Here is a 19474-nt window from a genome sequence, read left to right as displayed (position 1 = left end):
GGGACACGCAGACAGCCTAAGGGACACGCAGACAGGCTAAGGGACACGCAGACAGGCTAAGGGACACGCAGACAGGCATACAGACAGGCATACAGACAGGCTGAGGGACACGCAGACAGGCATACAGACAGGCTAAGGGACACGCAGACAGGCTAAGGGACACGCAGACAGGCTAAGGGACACGCAGACAGGCATACAGACAGGCATACAGACAGGCTAAGGGACACGCAGACAGGCATACAGACAGGCTAAGGGACACGCAGACAGGCTAAGGGACACGCAGACAGGCTAAGGGACACGCAGACAGGCTAAGGGACACGCAGACAGGCATACAGACAGGCATACAGACAGGCTAAGGGACACGCAGACAGGCATACAGACAGGCTAAGGGTCACACAGACAGGCTAAGGGACACGCAGACAGCCTAAGGGACACGCAGACAGCCTAAGGGACACGCAGACAGGCTAAGGGACAAGCAGACGGGCTAAGGGACACGCAGACAGGCATACAGACAGGCTAAGGGACACGCAGACAGGCATACAGACAGGCTAAGGCACACGCAGACAGGCATACAGACAGGCTAAGGGTCACGCAGACAGCCTAAGGGACACGCAGACAGCCTAAGGGACACGCAGACAGGCATACAGACAGGCTAAGGGACACGCAGACAGGCATACAGACAGGCATACAGACAGGCTGAGGGACACGCAGACAGGCATACAGACAGGCTAAGGGACACGCAGACAGGCTAAGGGACACGCAGACAGGCTAAGGGACACGCAGACAGGCATACAGACAGGCATACAGACAGGCTAAGGGACACGCAGACAGGCATACAGACAGGCATACAGACAGGCTAAGGGACACGCAGACAGGCTAAGGGACACGCAGACAGGCTAAGGGACACGCAGACAGGCTAAGGGACACGCAGACAGGCATACAGACAGGCATACAGACAGGCTAAGGGACACGCAGACAGGCATACAGACAGGCTAAGGGTCACACAGACAGCCTAAGGGACACGCAGACAGCCTAAGGGACACGCAGACAGCCTAAGGGACACGCAGACAGCCTAAGGGACACGCAGACAGGCTAAGGGACACGCAGACAGGCTAAGGGACACGCAGACAGGCTAAGGGACACGCAGACAGGCTAAGGGACACGCAGACAGGCTAAGGGACACGCAGACAGGCATACAGACAGGCATACAGACAGGCTAAGGGACACGCAGACAGGCATACAGACAGGCTAAGGGTCACGCAGACAGGCTAAGGGACACGCAGACAGGCTAAGGGACACGCAGACAGCCTAAGGGACACGCAGACAGCCTAAGGGACACGCAGACAGCCTAAGGGACACGCAGACAGCCTAAGGGACACGCAGACAGGCTAAGGGACACGCAGACAGGCTAAGGGACACGCAGACAGGCATACAGACAGGCTAAGGGACACGCAGACAGGCATACAGACAGGCTAAGGGTCACGCAGACAGCCTAAGGGACACGCAGACAGCCTAAGGGACACGCAGACAGCCTAAGGGACACGCAGACAGGCTAAGGGACACGCAGACAGGCTAAGGGACACGCAGACAGGCATACAGACAGGCATACAGACAGGCTGAGGGACACGCAGACAGGCATACAGACAGGCTAAGGGACACGCAGACAGGCTAAGGGACACGCAGACAGGCTAAGGGACACGCAGACAGGCATACAGACAGGCATACAGACAGGCTAAGGGACACGCAGACAGGCTAAGGGACACGCAGACAGGCTAAGGGACACGCAGACAGGCTAAGGGACACGCAGACAGGCTAAGGGACACGCAGACAGGCTAAGGGACACGCAGACAGGCTAAGGGACACGCAGACAGGCATACAGACAGGCATACAGACAGGCTAAGGGACACGCAGACAGGCATACAGACAGGCTAAGGGTCACACAGACAGCCTAAGGGACACGCAGACAGCCTAAGGGACACGCAGACAGCCTAAGGGACACGCAGACAGCCTAAGGGACACGCAGACAGGCTAAGGGACACGCAGACAGGCTAAGGGACACGCAGACAGCCTAAGGGACACGCAGACAGGCTAAGGGACACGCAGACAGGCTAAGGGACACGCAGACAGGCATACAGACAGGCATACAGACAGGCTGAGGGACACGCAGACAGGCATACAGACAGGCTAAGGGACACGCAGACAGGCTAAGGGACACGCAGACAGGCTAAGGGACACGCAGACAGGCATACAGACAGGCATACAGACAGGCTAAGGGACACGCAGACAGGCATACAGACAGGCTAAGGGACACGCAGACAGGCTAAGGGACACGCAGACAGGCTAAGGGACACGCAGACAGGCTAAGGGACACGCAGACAGGCATACAGACAGGCATACAGACAGGCTAAGGGACACGCAGACAGGCATACAGACAGGCTAAGGGTCACACAGACAGCCTAAGGGACACGCAGACAGCCTAAGGGACACGCAGACAGCCTAAGGGACACGCAGACAGCCTAAGGGACACGCAGACAGCCTAAGGGACACGCAGACAGGCTAAGGGACAAGCAGACGGGCTAAGGGACACGCAGACAGGCATACAGACAGGCTAAGGGACACGCAGACAGGCATACAGACAGGCTAAGGCACACGCAGACAGGCATACAGACAGGCTAAGGGTCACGCAGACAGCCTAAGGGACACGCAGACAGCCTAAGGGACACGCAGACAGGCATACAGACAGGCTAAGGGACACGCAGACAGGCATACAGACAGGCATACAGACAGGCTGAGGGACACGCAGACAGGCATACAGACAGGCTAAGGGACACGCAGACAGGCTAAGGGACACGCAGACAGGCTAAGGGACACGCAGACAGGCATACAGACAGGCATACAGACAGGCTAAGGGACACGCAGACAGGCATACAGACAGGCATACAGACAGGCTAAGGGACACGCAGACAGGCTAAGGGACACGCAGACAGGCTAAGGGACACGCAGACAGGCTAAGGGACACGCAGACAGGCATACAGACAGGCATACAGACAGGCTAAGGGACACGCAGACAGGCATACAGACAGGCTAAGGGTCACGCAGACAGGCTAAGGGTCACGCAGACAGCCTAAGGGACACGCAGACAGCTTAAGGGACACGCAGACAGCCTAAGGGACACGCAGACAGCCTAAGGGACACGCAGACAGCCTAAGGGACACGCAGACAGCCTAAGGGACACGCAGACGGGCTAAGGGACAAGCAGACAGGCTAAGGGACAAGCAGACGGGCTAAGGGACACGCAGACAGGCATACAGACAGGCTAAGGGACACGCAGACAGGCTAAGGGACACGCAGACAGGCATACAGACAGGCTAAGGCACACGCAGACAGGCATACAGACAGACTAAGGGACACACAGACAGGCTAAGGGTCAGGGCACAGGTCAGCAGGGGAGACAGGGATGCAGACCTGTTCAATCTCCTCTCCTGGGTGGAGGGGGAATGGTTCCTGCGCCACACGGACCTCCAGGTCAGCATGCCGCAGCTTGGCCTGTCCCAGCTGGTCAAACTGGACTTGGCCTTCGTCGTCACGGGCAACCGGGTTCTTCACCACACAGTAGTGGCGGGGCGGAACCACTACCATGCGCACGGGTTCAAACAACACCCTGGGGAAGCCATTAAGGGAGACACCACCCACCGTCAGCCTCACACAGCAGGGGGATTCCCAAAAAATACCCGAATGGAGAGCAGCATACCCTGCCAAGCAGGGGCCTGCGCAGACAGCAGTCAGGAATAAAGGCAGAGGTTTGCATCTTTACACTTACATTTTACATTTTAGCCATTTAGCAGACGTTTTTAATCCAAAGCGATTTACAAGTGTATAGGTTCTTCAACAAGTTAAAACGCATCAAATCCATAAATAGACAGTGTGGTGAAAATATATACCCGTTCTAAAAACCGGAATCCTTTCTTGATTGGAATCACACACTTACAATAGCCTTAGTTTTTGTAGCCATGATCATTTCATAACCACTAATAACCAGCAGTATTTGGGAATGTGTGGTTTAATTTCCCCACACTCTTTCTCCACACTTTGGCCTTTCCATCAATTTGGTAGAGGTTAATCTTAGTCTCATCAGTCCATAACCTTATTCCAGAACTTTCATGGCTCATCTCTGTACTTCTTTGCAAATTGTCATCTCATTTCCCGATTCTTACTACTGAAGAGTGGTTCGCAATTTTGCCATTTCCCGGCTTCACACATCCAACGGACTGCTCTGTGTGTAATAACCAGATATCTAACTGCTCTGTGTATAATAACCAGATATCTAACTGCTCTGTGTGTAATAACCAGATATCTAACTGCTCTGTGTATAATAACCAGATATCTAACTGCTCTGTGTATAATAACCAGATATCTAACTGCTCTGTGTATAATAACCAGATATCTAAATGCTCTGTGAATAATAACCAGATATCCAACTGCTCTGTGTATAATAACCAGATACCGCCTCCTCCTCCTCAGTCCTCCTTCGCTGCTGATGACTTTGCTGATTTCTTCGATGAGAAGGTCACAGTCATCCGCAGATCCTTTACAACCACCGCCCCCCTCACTGTGCCCTTCCCCCCCTCTAGGCCCATCCCTTCCTTTTCCACTTTCTCCCCCCTTACAGACTCTGATGTTTCTCAACTCCTGCTCTGCCACCGCCCTACAACCTGTGCCCTTGACCCTATCCCCTCTTCTCTTCTCCAAACTATCACACCTGACATTCTCCCATTTGTCACCTCCCTTGTCAACTCCTCCCTGTCTTCCGGCTGTTTTCCGGCATCCTCCAAGAGGGCCCACATCACTCCGCTGCTAAAAAAAGCCTACCCTGGATCCCTCCATCATCCAGAACTACCGCCCGGTATCTCTTCTTCCTTTCCTTTCTAAAACTATAGAACGAGCCGCTTCTACTCAACTTTCTTCCTTCTTTTCTAACAACAACCTGCTAGACCCCCATCAGTCTGGCTTCAGATCGGGCCACTCGACAGAGACTGCGCTCCTCTCCGTCAGTGAGTCACTCCATGCCGCACGAGCAGCCTCCCTCTCCTCTGTCCTCATTCTTCTAGATCTCTCTGCTGCCTTCGACACTGTGGATCACTCCATCCTCCTGTCTGCCCTGTCAGCAACGGGCATCTGTGGCACAGCCCTGGACTGGATTGAGTCCTATCTCTCTGGTCGCTCCTTCCAGGTTGCCTGGGCTGGTTCGGTATCGACACCTCGGCCCCTCGCCACAGGAGTTCCCCAGGGCTCAGTCCTTGGCCCACTTCTTTTTTCTCTTTACACTCGCTCCCTTGGCCCTGTGATCACTACACATGGGCTATCCTTCCACTGCTACGCGGACGATACCCAACTCTTCGTCTCGTTCCCGCCGTCTGATACGCAGGTTTCAGCCCGTATCTCTGCTTGCCTGAGGGACATCCAGAGCTGGATGGACAACCACCATCTAAAGCTCAACCCAGGTAAAACTGAAATGATATTCATCCCTGCTAATACCTCTCCCCATCTGGATCTCTCCATTTCCCTCGGGGATACCACACTCACGCCGTCACCCAGTGCAAGGAACCTCGGCGTGGTGATGGACAGCAGACTGTCCCTTTCCGAGAACATTGCGGCGGTGACCCGGTCTTGCAGGTTCTTCCTATACAACATACGGAGAATCCGCCCCTTTCTCACCCCCTACTCGACCCAGCTCCTGGTCCAAGCGATGGTTCTGTCCCCCCTGGACTACTGCAATTCCCTCTTGGCTGGCCTCCCAGCGTCCGCCATCAGACCCCTCCAACTCATCCAGAATGCAGCAGCTCGTCTGGTCTTCAACCTTCCCAAATACTCACACGTCACCCCCCTGCTTACTTCCCTCCACTGGCTGCCTGTCATGGCTCGCATCAAATTCAAAACATTGGTGATAGCCTTCCAAGCAGTTAAAGGGTCTTCCCCAGCTTATCTGCAAAAAATCATCAGACCCTACACCCCTGCCAGACCTCTTCGTTCAGCCTCCACAGGCCGCTTGGCACCTCCCCCTCTCAGAACCTCCACCTCACGCTCACGACTACTGTCTGTTCTGGCTCCACGGTGGTGGAACGAACTCCCCGTTGAGGTCAGAACTATAGAATCTCTCCCCACCTTCAAGCGCAAGCTGAAGACACACCTCTTCAAGCAGCACCTCTCCCCACCCCTCCCTACCTCCCTGTGAACCTTAATTGTTGTCTCTGTGACTTGCTTTGTGTATCGGTATTTTTAGTTGGCTAGGTAAGTTTGGATAGTTATCTTTGTTGTACAGGTAGCAGTTGAAATTGTACTTCCCTCTCGGGTCTTTCAGCGAACTTATCCCTGGTTATGGGTAGGCACTTTGTTGTACGTCGCTCTGGATAAGAGCGTCTGCCAAATGCCAATAATGTAATGTAATGTAATCTAGCTGCTCTGTGAATAATAACCAGATATCTAACTGCTCTGTGTATAATAACCAGATATCTAAATGCTCTGTGTATAATAATCAGATATCTAAATGCTCTGTGTATAATAACCAGATATCTAGCTGCTCTGTGTATATAATATAATGTATATAATATGTACAATAACCAGATATCAAACTCTCGAGGTCCTGCAGTGTTTTAGCATGCCATTAGACCTGACGCTGGTGGACGACATTTTGTTGAGTGTCAAATCTGCTTTGGGGTTGCAGTGCAACCACGGGCAACTGAACGTGCGATCATGCAGGTGCGACCGACCTCTCGTTGTCTTGGCGGATGTAGGTCCGAGGCCCGATCTCCACCCGGCCGATGTTGGTGTTCTGGTCCAGAACGTGAATGTAGTGATGCGGAGGGATCCGAATGATGGCCGCCTCCTCCCCCCCCTCCACGGGCCGGCTGCCTCCCTTCTTCCCAGACATCTGTGGGAGAAAGAGAGGGAGAGAGAGGGGGAGAGAGAGAGAGGGAGAGAGAGGGGGAGAGAGAGAGGGAGAGAGGAGAACGTAGTAGGGCATTACTCCAGAGCACAAGCTCTCAAACTCTGGAATATTGGGACCCACATTTTAAATTTGGTTCCTTTCAGGGACCCAAGTTCACATACTAGCATATACATTCCATACATACATTGCGACCCCATAGTTGTGCGCAAGTCGTCCATAGGACGACATTAGAAGGTTGATGAATGATTCATAAGCATTCTAGCCCAGTCTGAGTGATGATAAATATGCCTGCAGTCTGGTCGTATAAAACACCACTGTCGGTCTTTGTGGCGCCATTAGGGAGTGCCAAAAAAACACAAACACAAAAAGATGTCGGCTAAATTATCTAACAAAGTTAATCAATTATCCCCCCTCCCATCTCTCAACAAACACTGATAAATTATTCACAAAACTCCCAAACTCATCCTGTATGTACACATATACATATATTTATATGTATACATATGCATGCATACCTAATAAAGTGCTTGGTGAGAGTGCACTTATTAGATTTCTTTTAGACTTCTACTGCTGTAGCCTATCCACTTAGTTATGCGTTGTGTGTTCAGAGATGCTCTTCTGCATGTACTGTTGTAATGCCTGGTTATTTGCGTTACTGTTTGCACAATTCTTCGCAAAACTCTAGAGACTATTGTGCGTGAAAATCCCAGAAGATCAGCAGTTTCTGAGATACTCAAACCACCCTGTCTGTCACCAATAATTATTCCATGGTCAAAGTCACTTAGATCACTTTAAACTTACTTATTAAAGCGATTATCTAAATCAGCCAATTGTGTGGAAGCAGTGCAATGCATACAATTATGTAGATCATGTGGGTCAGGAGCTTCAGTTAATGTGCAACCATCAGAGTGGGGGAAAAAATGTGATCCATGACCGTGGAATGATTGTTGGTGGCAGACAGGTTAGTGTGAGTATCTCAAACTGCTGATCTCCTGGGATTTTCACGCACAACAGTCTCGAGTTTGCAAAGAGTGGTGCAAAAAACTAAAAAAATCCAGTGAGCAGCAGTTCTCCAACACAACATTGTCAAGGAAATTGTCCCTTTCCCTTTGTGCCTTCTTTACTGGTTATGGAGTCTGCATGTCCCCCACTGACAGTTGGGCTGGGTTTGTGGAAGGAAGCAGGGCAATCTGAGGACCACGCCTACTGGTTCAGCGGGCACACACCTTACGAATCAGCCCAGGAATTACAAGTGTGCTTCTTTCCACAGTAGGTGGCAGCAGGAAAGGACAGCCGAGACGCAAGACAGCCTAAAAGCTACACGAGTTCAGCCATTTTCTTTGCATTTGTTATTTTCATTTATTATTTATTATTTATTATTTTAGCCTGAATACCATGAGGGTGAAGGGGGAAGACTTATTAATTTCTGCATTTGTGGGCGTGGCCTCTTTCACTGTTTCACTCCAGCATCTGTGGTCTCTTTCACTCTTTCACTCTTTCACTCTTTCACTCTTTCACTCTTTCACTCTTTCACTCTTTCACTCTTTCACTCCAGCGTCTGTGGTCTCTTTCACTCCAGCCTGTTGCATAAGTAAAAGCTGGTGAAGTCATTTTCCATATCTCCCCATGTCCAGCTCTTCTGTACTCCCAGGAGACAGATTTTATTTAAAGTATTGCCAAAGCATCACTCATCACTTATACATTCATTATGATGAATAATAGCTAGGAAATGCAACAAAACAATAATAGCAATACCGGACATATTAACTGGCAATCAGCAAGGACAGTGGGTCACTGCGATCTCTCTGGCTGCAGCAAGAAACGACATGCAGAATTTCAGATTTCTTGACTTGCAGAATACCTTTCCCCTCCGAGGAGTATACGTGTTTGTTTTCTCTGAGGCAGGTTTGAAAAGTTGGCCATAGTATAGCATTTTGTGGAGAACTTTTCTCCGGCTGGTGCCTGCTCTTCACAAGCAGCCGAACGGGTCCCACAGGCAGGGGCTCATTCCAATCGCTTGTTCTTCACCTCGTTCCCTCATTACACTAGTTCATTTAGCTTTTATCCAAAGGGCCTTACAGTTGATTAGACTACTTAGGGGCCAATCCCCCCTGGAGCAATGTGGGGTTATGGCCTTGCCCAACAGCCTTGTATATCTTATCATGGCAACACCGGGGCTTGAACCACCAACCTTCCGGGTCCCAGTCATGTACCTTAGTCACGAGGCAACCTGCCGCTTTGAGCCGAGCTCCATCCATCAGGGGAGGCAAAGAAATAGTGTCAGTGTTTCCACAACACTGCCTATTTATGGATTTGATGCATTTTAACTTGTTGAAGAACCCATACACTTGTAAATCACTTTGGATTAAAAGTGTCAGCTAAATGACTAAAATGTAAAATGTAAAGATGCAAACCTCTGCCTTTATTCCTGACTGCTGTCTGCGCAGCGTCTCCCTGGGGGCTCGATATTCTTCCCCCAAATACAGACTGCGTCTGACAGCCCACACAAAGCCACCCCCCACACGCGCCCTTTCAGCGGCGGGGTACAGTGGGGCCCGTATGCATTCAGAGGCGGGGTACAGTGCGGCCCGTATGCATTCAGAGTGGGGTACAGTGCGGCCCGTATGCATTCAGAGTGGGGTACAGTGGGGCCCGTATGCATTCAGAGTGGGGTACAGTGGGGCCCGTATGCATTCAGAGAGGGGTACAGTGGGGCCCGTATGCATTCAGAGTGGGGTACAGTGGGGCCCGTATGCATTCAGAGAGGGGTACAGTGGGGCCCGTATGCATTCAGAGTGGGGTACAGTGCAGCCCGTATGCATTCAGAGTGGGGTACAGTGGGGCCCGTATGCATTCAGAGTGGGGTACAGTGGGGCCCGTATGCATTCAGAGTGGGGTACAGTGGGGCCCGTATGCATTCAGAGTGGGGTACAGTGGGGCCCGTATGCATTCAGAGTGGGGTACAGTGGGGCCCGTATGCATTCAGAGTGGGGTACAGTGGGGCCCGTATGCATTCAGAGTGGGGTACAGTGGGGCCCGTATGCATTCAGACAGATGGTACAATTTCTGTTCTTTCAGCTCAGTGGACTAGCACATGGGAAAATAATGTACACTCAATGTACAATAGGGAGCACTTTTACATATTTTAGACATTTGCACTATTCTTAACAATACAAATCCCAGGAGATTAGCAGTTTCCCGAGATACTCAAACCACCCTGTCTGCCACCAACAAACAATCATTCCATGGTCACAGTCACTTATATCACATTTTTTCCCCATTCTGATGGTTGATGTGAACATTAACTAAAGCTACTGACCCGTATCTACGTGATTGTATGCATTGCACTGCTGCCACACAATTGGCTGATTAGATAATTACATGAATATGTAGGTGTAATAAAGTAAAAATGTTCCTAAAAGTGCTCGGTGAGTATAAACCAAAGGGAAAACTATACTTTTATTTCAATATTTACTCTCATGTTTCAAGCTATTTATTTAGTATTGCATCATATTGCATCATCCCATCACTGCCCGTTTCATTATAGTATAAAAATGAGGTAACAAGCATGCAAAATCCCTTTGTCAACCATCAGCATGGGAAAAGGTAAAGAACTGTCAATTCAGAAGACACAGATGGTATAATTGACCATCATAAGTCAGGTAATCAGTACAAACACATACATAAACGATTTAAAATACCATTTAGCACTGCGTGTGCAATCATAAAAAGGCACAAAAACATATGGAATGGTTGCAAACTTGCCAGGAAGAGGATGCAAGTGCATGTTATCTGCACTGATAGTAAGAAACATGGTGAAGGAGGGGATGTGTAACAAGGATCGCAGTTTAAGAATTGCAGAGAGGTTCTGGCAAGGGGTCTTAAAAAAAATAAAAAATAAAAAAAATTATAAAATTAATAATAATAATAATAATAATAATAATAATAATAATAATAATAATAATAATAAATAGAAAAACACACAGCATACAATAATGGCACCTCCATTCTTCGGCCGGCAGCACGAAGGCAGCATTTACTGAGCACAAACAAAACCAAGCATCTTGAGCTGAAATCCATACAAGAGAGGCACCTGACATACAACGGCACCTCATGCCTACTGTCAAACATGGAGGTCGGTCATGTTTGCAGCCAGTGGTCCCGAGGCACCATCAATGGCACGATGAATTCAACAAACTATCAGGAAATCTTGGTCATGGGTGGATTTTTTTCCAGCAGGACATTGACTCCAAGCATGTACATAAAGATCCACACATTACATTACATTAATGGTATTTGGCAGGCACTCGTATCCAGAGTGACATACAGTTGATTAGACTAAGCAGGCTGTGCGGATCTTATTGTGGCTACACTGGGGAACGAACCACCGATCTTGCAGGTCCCGGTCATGTACCTTAACCACTACACCACAGGCCACCCTACACACAGACACGGTTAGGTTTTATAAAAAAAAAAAAAAAAAAAAAAACAACCATGTTCTGCAATGGCTATCTCTAACCTGTGGTCTCTGAACTGAAGAGGGGGGTATCCCAAGGATATCAATTATTCTGACAAGAAACACAAACTATGGGCTATGGAAACGCGGAGTCAAACCATTAAGAAAAAGCAGGATAACAGAAAGGCTTGCACAATGCATTGTTTGTTCCTTTGGAACCTACCCATATTGGCCCATATTGACTGTACCTCTGACACAATGTAAGCACTTAGACTGCACATAAGTGGCTAGACCACAATCTTCTGACATGCGAGGACCAGTCCCAATTCAGGAACGCATATATTTCCCTTCATTAAGGTACAAGCACCATACTGCAAAAAACAAGCCAGGCAACACATGTCAAAACTAATGCAACTCACAGGAGTTTCTTGTTGCCAAAACGTGCCCTAGTAGATCGATTGATTAAACAATAAATAGTAAACCACTGGTGTACTGAGCAACAGACATCGAACAGGTCGACCAAGGAAAACAACAGCAGTTGATGACAAACATTCTGAGAAACCCGAAAACATCATTACATTACATTACATTAATGGCATTTGGCAGACGCTCTTATCCAGAGCGACGTACAACAAAGTGCATACCCATAACCAGGGATAAGTGCGCTGAAAGACCCTAGAGGGAAGTACAATTTCAACTGCTACCTGTACAACAAAGATAAGGACCAGGGCCTATTTTAATTTTCTTTTTCTTTTTGTCTTTAAACAAACAAATAAACAAACAAACAAACAAACAAACAAACAAACAAACAAAGCAAAAGTGACCAAACTTAACTACCGTAAATCCTGAAATTGTGTCCGGGGTCTTTTATTTACTCAGGCTGCACAAAGCACAGGCCTTTATTTGGGGCAGGCTTGTATTCGAGGCAGGCCTGTATTTCTTATTAGGCTTCTGTTGTAGAATTTTATTCTTAGAAATAAAGTAAAAGGCTACACTTCAAGTGGGCCAACACTGTTCAGCACTTCCTGTAACCGTTCAGAAATCAATTAGTGTAGGCTAATCAGGAAACACCGTTTGGTAAGTCATAGTGTCAGTTTAACAGACTTAGTTTATTGCAAATATTCTCAAACACAATAAATCACATGCAAGTCCAGAATCCATAAAATAACAACTTGCCAGACACGCCTTCATGAACAATAACAAATTAGCGTAGATAACAGCAAGTTAAGGATCTTTTTTTCCTAAAGTGCGTTGCGTTTGGAGCAGCATACCGGTAGGCTATCAAAAGATTTTCACTTTTGTTTGGAATTTAATTTACTTTTGGACTGTTTGATTCTATTGCTAAATGTAGGGATTGATGGGCACTGAAATCTGGGGGGTATTTGATGGTTCACTGTTAAGTTTTATGTAGTTGAAAGTGTGTCGGGATTTCCACCCATCTGTTTATTGCGAGCCAAGGCAACCTCATTCATTCATTCATTCATTCATTCATTCATTCATTCATTCATTCATTCATTCATTCATTCATTCATTCATTCATTCATTCATTCATTCATTCATTCATTCATTCATTCATTCATTCATTCATTCATTCATTCATTCATTGAACGTGCGCTGTGCTGAAAACACATGGAAACCTTATTACGTAGCCAAGTAGCCTAAATTGAGTTCATTTTTTATTTTGCCTGATTTACTTTTTATTAAATTCGTAGGCTGGAATGCCTCGCGGCAACAATTGTGTTTAAATGTATACTGCTTCAGCCTTTGGCAAGCTACTTAAAAGGGGGCGGCAAGCGACTGGTAGCTTGAGAGCAACGTGTTGGAGACCCATGGTGTAGGACAAGGACTTTTCATTGGCAACAGTATTAAACCAACCAACAATATAAAATATTAAATCGAAACAATGTCTTCTAGTGCTCATGGGCTGATAGCCCTACTGGTAGGCAATATTACCCCGACTTGTATTTGGGGGCCGGCCTTTATTTGTCCGAATCGACCACGCCCCCGGCTATTATCCGAGGCCCAGCTTCAAATAGAATCCCGGACACAATTTGAGGATTTACTGTATCCAAACACTGCTTACATAGCCAACTAAAAATACCGATAAACAAAGTAAATCACAGAAAGACAACAATTAAGGTTCACAGGGAGGTAGGGAGGGATGGGGAGAGGTGCTGCTTGAAGAGGTGTGTCTTCAGTTTGCGCTTGAAGGTGGGGAGACATTCTACAGTTCTGACCTCAACGGGGAGTACATTCCACCACCGTGGAGCCAGAACAGACGGTAGTCATGAGCGTGAGGTGGAGTTTCGGAGAGGGGGAGGTGCCAAGCGGCCTGTGGAGGCTGAACAAAGAGGTCTGGCAGGGGTGTAGGGTCTGATGATATTTTGTAGGTAAGCTGGGGAGGACCCCTTAACTGTTTGGAAGGCTAGCACCAATGTTTTGAATTTGATGCGAGCCATGACAGGCAGCCAGTGGAGGGAAGTAAGCAGGGGGGTGACGTGTGAGTATTTGGGAAGGTTGAAGACTAGACGAGCTGCTGCATTCTTGATAAGTTGGAGGGGTCTGATGGTGGACGCTGGGAGGCCAGCCAAGAGGGAATTGCAGTAGTCCAGGCAGGACAGAACCATTGCTTGGACCAGGAGCTGGGTCGAGTAGGGGGTGAGAAAGGGGCGGATTCTCCGTATGTTGTATAGGAACATCAGTCAGTGACATCACAAACAACCGCCACAGGGCAGGGGTGAAGGAATCTCAATCAACCGCTCGAAGAAGACTTAAGAGAGCAGCAATATAGAGACTATACCACAATATGCAAACCACTCATCAATAGTAAGAATCGGAAGGTGAGATTATGGTTTGCAAAGAAGTACAGAGATGAGCCACAAAAGTTCTGGAACAAAGATTTATGGACTGATGAGACCAACCTCTACCAAAGTGATGGAAAAGCCAAAGTGTGGAGTAAGAAGGGATCTGCTCATGATCCAAAACATACAAGCTCATCTGTGAAGCACGGTGGAGGAAGTATCATGGCTTGGGCTTGCATGGCTGCTTCTGGAGTGGGCTCACTAATCTTTGTTGACAATTGAACTCAGGGGTGTCAAACTCCAGTCCCGGAGGGCTGTAGTGTCTGCAGGCATTTGTGGGTCCCTTTCAATCAGCAGCCAATTAAGGCCTCGAGAACAAGGCGTGTGGATTCTTTAGCCAATGAAAGACTGCGGCCCTCCAGGACTGGAGTTTGACACCCCTGATGCAACTCATGATGGTAGCAGCATATAAAAACATTCTGTTTGCCAACTTACAGAGAAATGCATCCAAACTAAATTGGGAGGAACTTCATCATGCAGCAAGACAATGATCCAACACAATAAAGAACTTGATTCAGGAGAAAATGTGGAAGGTTTTAGACTGGCCAAGTAACCGACTGGAGCATACATTTCTCCTCCTGAAGAGGAGATTGCAGGGAAAAACCCGAAAAACCCCCAATGCAAAATTTTCTAAACAACAACTTGTCATTATCGATTGCCATTTTTTCACATCAAAGTGTGCAAAAACTGAAGAGGTCTGACTACTTTCTGAAGCCGCTGTATGTATTGTGGTGCGGTGTACAGGGCCTGTCCACCAGGCTGGAGCGGAATGATACATGCAAGGGGTTAATTTATGTCCTTCTTTCGCTTCTTTTCCGAATGGTTATTAAGTAGCCCACTTCTACGATATGACGTAAGGTGAAGGAAATAGATCCTTCGGGGGGGCGGAGAGTTCATTTGAGGACGAACAATACGCGACAGAAATCGATATAGAGTCGAAAACACAGGATGGGTTCTTGCCATTTGCGCCAGCGGGCATATCGCATATCACACACAAAAAGAAAGCCACACATTGTAAACTCACTGTTTTGCAACTCCCTGTCTTTCAATATCAAATAAAGCATAATTGCAATTAAGCATTATATGAGTTTTGACGTTTCTCAACAAGTATGGAATGTGTGTATACGAGTTCATGCGTCGATTTGGAGACAGCCATTTGTTTAGCTGAATAGCAAAGTAAAGAAGATCCACAACATTCAACAACAAAAAAGTAGGCTACACAAAACGCAAGTGAAATCGCAGATATGAGCAATTATATTTTTCGTTTTTGTTCGGAACGAGGAAGTAATAACTGAATTGGCCTAAGCGGTACCTTTCTGAGTCTGCAACAAACTAAAGATTATGTCGATATAAGCTCTGATTGATAACGCCCTAGGTAAACTTCATAATTCAACTAGTCGGTCATTAATTTCATTAAACATCCCGTCTTCGCAGTTACGTTCAAATTAATAATAGGCAAGATTATACATTTAAAAACAAAGTGCCGGTCTTACCGTTATATATTTTTTTTTTATTGTTCTCCGAAGATACTTCTGCGCGTGACTTGACCAAAACGCTAACTTCACTTTCCGTCTTCAATATATGGAAATTCGTGGGCGTGATCCCGGAAGTGGTATCTGCTGAACACACACGTGATTTACCGATCCTGTTGGAAATCTGATTCCATTAGCGAGATTAAATTGAACCAGAACCGTTTAAAAACAGGCTGGGTTGTGAATCAGCCATGAGACTCCTGGCACAAAATATACCGAGTCGCTTCAACGTTTGTTTGTTCGTTGCTGCAATGCGGGGAGTGGCCGGCATTGCGGAAACGCAATTATCAGATCTGATGGCACAATGATTTTCATAACAACAATAATACTGGACTGCAGGATATATTTTAGGTGATTGCAGAAGTCCATATTTGCGGGCATCACGAAATTCAATGGCGTACCTTGTTTTCATTGTTTATTCGTAGGCATTCTGAATAAGCACTGCACAAAATGAAAAAATATTCAACTGTACAGTCGTATGCAAAAATTTGGGCACCCCTGGTCAAAAAGTATTTTAGAATTAATATCTTGGTGAACAGAAGCAAACCTGGCCTCTAAATGGTACAACATTGTTAAACATTATAAGATTACTTTTTTATTTTATGTAGTTTCAAAATAATTTTCTTGAAAAAAGGAAAAAGGCCCTGGGAACCCTGTCAGTTATTACTTTGTCACCCTTCCTGGGGAAACTAACAGCTTGCAAACGCTTCCTGTAGCTAGCTAAGAGTCGTTCAATTCCCGCTTTTGGAATTGTCCTCAATTCTTCGAGGCATGAACACTTCTAGCTCAGAAATATTCCTCAGCCTCCTTGCATGTATAGCATGTTTGAGATCCAAAACCTTAACCTGTCTATCCTGGAGGTACTTCATGGTTGATTTTGAAGTATGCTTGGGATCATTGTCTTGATGGAATACTGAACCTCTCTTCACCTTCAAAGTCTGGACTGACCTTCGAACATTAGCCTCTAGAATTTCTTCATATTTGGTGAAATCCATTATTCCTTAGACTCACACAATATTTCCTGTGCCCCCAGAATGCCACACAACCCCAAAGCATAATGGATCCACCTCCAATGTTTTCTTTTGCACACTTTAGAAGGTTAATTTTGTGTTGAGGTTGTTTGTTCTGGCAACTCCGCCGTGGAGGTCTTTGTTGCATTATTGTCCTGTGAACATTTTCTTCATCCTCTAGACTTTGCCTTGACTTCAGCTGTTCCATTTATCTTCCATTTTATAATAAGGTTTCTGACAGTGGAAATGGGCAGTTTGAAACATTGAGAGTTTTTGTAGCCTTCTCCTTCTTGAAAATGAACCATCTTCATTCTGAAATCCTTGGACGACTGTTTAGAGGAACTCATGGTTGTTAACATCAGACAGAACAGCTTGGATACTTTAGAAGGCATAGAGTTACATAGAGTTACTTCAGAATAAAAAGTTCAACCCTGGAATTATAATCACCTGACTCAATGAAGCCCTAGCGAGTAAATCGTCTTAATCATCTTTTAAAAAAGTAACAAAGAATAATCCAAAAGGGTTCCCAAACTTTTGCAGTGGGCCCTCTTACTTTTTATCATTTATGAACAGTAAAATGAAAATAAAAAGCAATCTTGCTTTCATATTTAACATTTTGTAACATTTACAGTTCAGGTTTGCTTCTGTTCACTAAGATATTAATTGTAAATGACCAGGGGCAGCCATGTTTTAACTCTATTTTGATATTTGTACCACAAACGCATTCAAATATTTTAGAAATGATCAATATAAGAATTGTGGACTTGCATTCAAACAGAAATAATCATGTGTTTTAATTTCACTCTTTAAAATTTTTTTAATGAAGTCATGCTGTGCAAAATAATTTCTAACTGCATTGCAAAGTTTTAAGATCCCATAAGATCATGGTATTCACTTTAACAACTTAACCATGTGTATTATTCCAGTAAAATATCCTAAAGGCCATTCCATCATCAATCCAACTGTCCTCATAGACTCAGGTCTCAGAATCAATTCTGTTTTTAAACATATTCCTTCACCATTATTACATTACATTATATTACAAAGCATTTAGCAGACACTCTTATCCAGAGTGATGTATAACGAAGTGCAGATCAAACACAGGAACAAGTGTGAAGAGGACCTGAGAGGATAGTGCCGTTCCGAGTCCTAGTGTAAGCATACAGATACAATCAGAACCCTTGTAGAATACATCAACTTACAAACTAACATACCACAGTTGGCAGCTAGAATACCCTGAGTACAACAATACAATATCTAATACAATACAACAATATCTATATATAACTATATAACTGTAAGTGCCATTATAATCTATGGCATATACAAGGCTAATCATGGTGGTGAGGTAGGGAGGGAAAGGTGTAGCCTGAAGAGATGAGTCTTCAGTCTGCGTTTGAAAGTGGTCAGAGACTCTGCTGTTCTGACATCCACAGGAAGGTCATTCCACCACCGTGGGGCCAGAACAGACAGCAGTCGTGAGCGTGAAGTGCAGGTGTGGCGAGGGGGAGGTGCCAGGTGTCCTGAAGTAACGGAACGGACGGGTCTTGCTCGTGTATATGTCTTGATAAGTGACTGAATATATACAAGGGCTGATCCCTTAACTGCCTGGGACCACACATGAAAAGTAGTTTCTCAACAGCCCCAACATGGTCATTCTCTTTGTGGGCAATGTTTTTCAGATTCAGATTCTGAGAAATTAATTATAAATCACTGCAACTTTTTTCTGACAGAAACAACACAGCATCATATGATCTAGATTAGATCCCTCTAAAAACTTTCAACAAAGAAAAAGCTTTTCCGGTCTGTATTTAGTGATAAAGCACTTTTGGTCATTAGTCTGCACTGGTGACAATGGTATGAATCTGATCAGGGATGGCGGGTGGTTCAAGCCCCAGTGTAGCCACAATAAGATCAGTGCAGCCTTTGAGCACAGCCCTTAACCCTGCATTGCTCTGTGGCGAATTGGCCCCTAAGCCACTTCGGATAAAGGCTTCAGCTAAACCACAAATTATATGGTTATATATATCCTTACACTACATTAGATTACAGTATCCAGGGCGACATACAATAAAGTGCCAATCAAACACAGGGACAAGTGCGTTGAGGACCCGAGAGGTAGCTACAGTTCCGAGTCCTAGAGCAATCACATTGATACAACCCTTGAAGAATACTTACCAACTAGAAGAACTTACCAACTAGCAGTGCGAACACCCACAATACATATCCTTCCGTAATGTTAGCCTGTGGAATCACCCCGGATTCAGCCTGTCCACTCTCAGAGATAAATGAGCTCACAATTCCAAAAAAAGAGACCATCAAAGTGTATTATTGTCAAGGGAATATTGTTTACAATACAGCCTTCATGGAGCAAAGAACAGGAACAGACAGGAATACAGTGAATATTGTATATATAATTTATGTGTATAAATATGTACATTCAACACCTCCCAAATAAATAAGAAAATCATAAATAAAATAAATAAAGATACAGATTATGGAAGATACATCAGACGAAATACTCTCTGTGAAAACCGCCTGTCCCTCAGTAAGAAAGACTTGGGGCAATAGGACATCTCAAGCTTGTTTTCCATTACACAACAGTACTTATTGATATAAGGTCTGTTTATACATTTACATGATTTCAGGAGTGTCTTCCACCTTCCAAT

At 46.1% G+C, this 19474-nt stretch overlaps 1 protein-coding gene across 1 annotated transcript in view; it reads right to left on the bottom strand.

Moving 5' to 3' along the window:
• Nucleotides 1-15883, bottom strand: part of LOC133115389 (major vault protein-like) — a 39359-nt gene extending 23476 nt beyond the window's left edge. Inside the window, exons 1-3 of the mRNA XM_061225278.1 lie at nucleotides 15757-15883; nucleotides 6768-6928; nucleotides 3466-3661 (exon numbers count right to left, since the gene is read on the bottom strand). Of these exons, the coding sequence (XP_061081262.1) occupies nucleotides 3466-3661; nucleotides 6768-6928 (357 nt within the window). The 5' untranslated portion in view covers nucleotides 15757-15883. The remainder of the gene's footprint in view (nucleotides 1-3465; nucleotides 3662-6767; nucleotides 6929-15756) is intronic.
• Between the last annotated feature and the right edge of the window lie 3591 nt (nucleotides 15884-19474).

This window comes from Conger conger, chromosome 16 (genome assembly GCF_963514075.1).
Source record: "Conger conger chromosome 16, fConCon1.1, whole genome shotgun sequence".
Lineage (NCBI taxonomy): Eukaryota > Metazoa > Chordata > Actinopteri > Anguilliformes > Congridae > Conger > Conger conger.
This window is presented reverse-complemented; position numbering and strand designations above follow the sequence as displayed.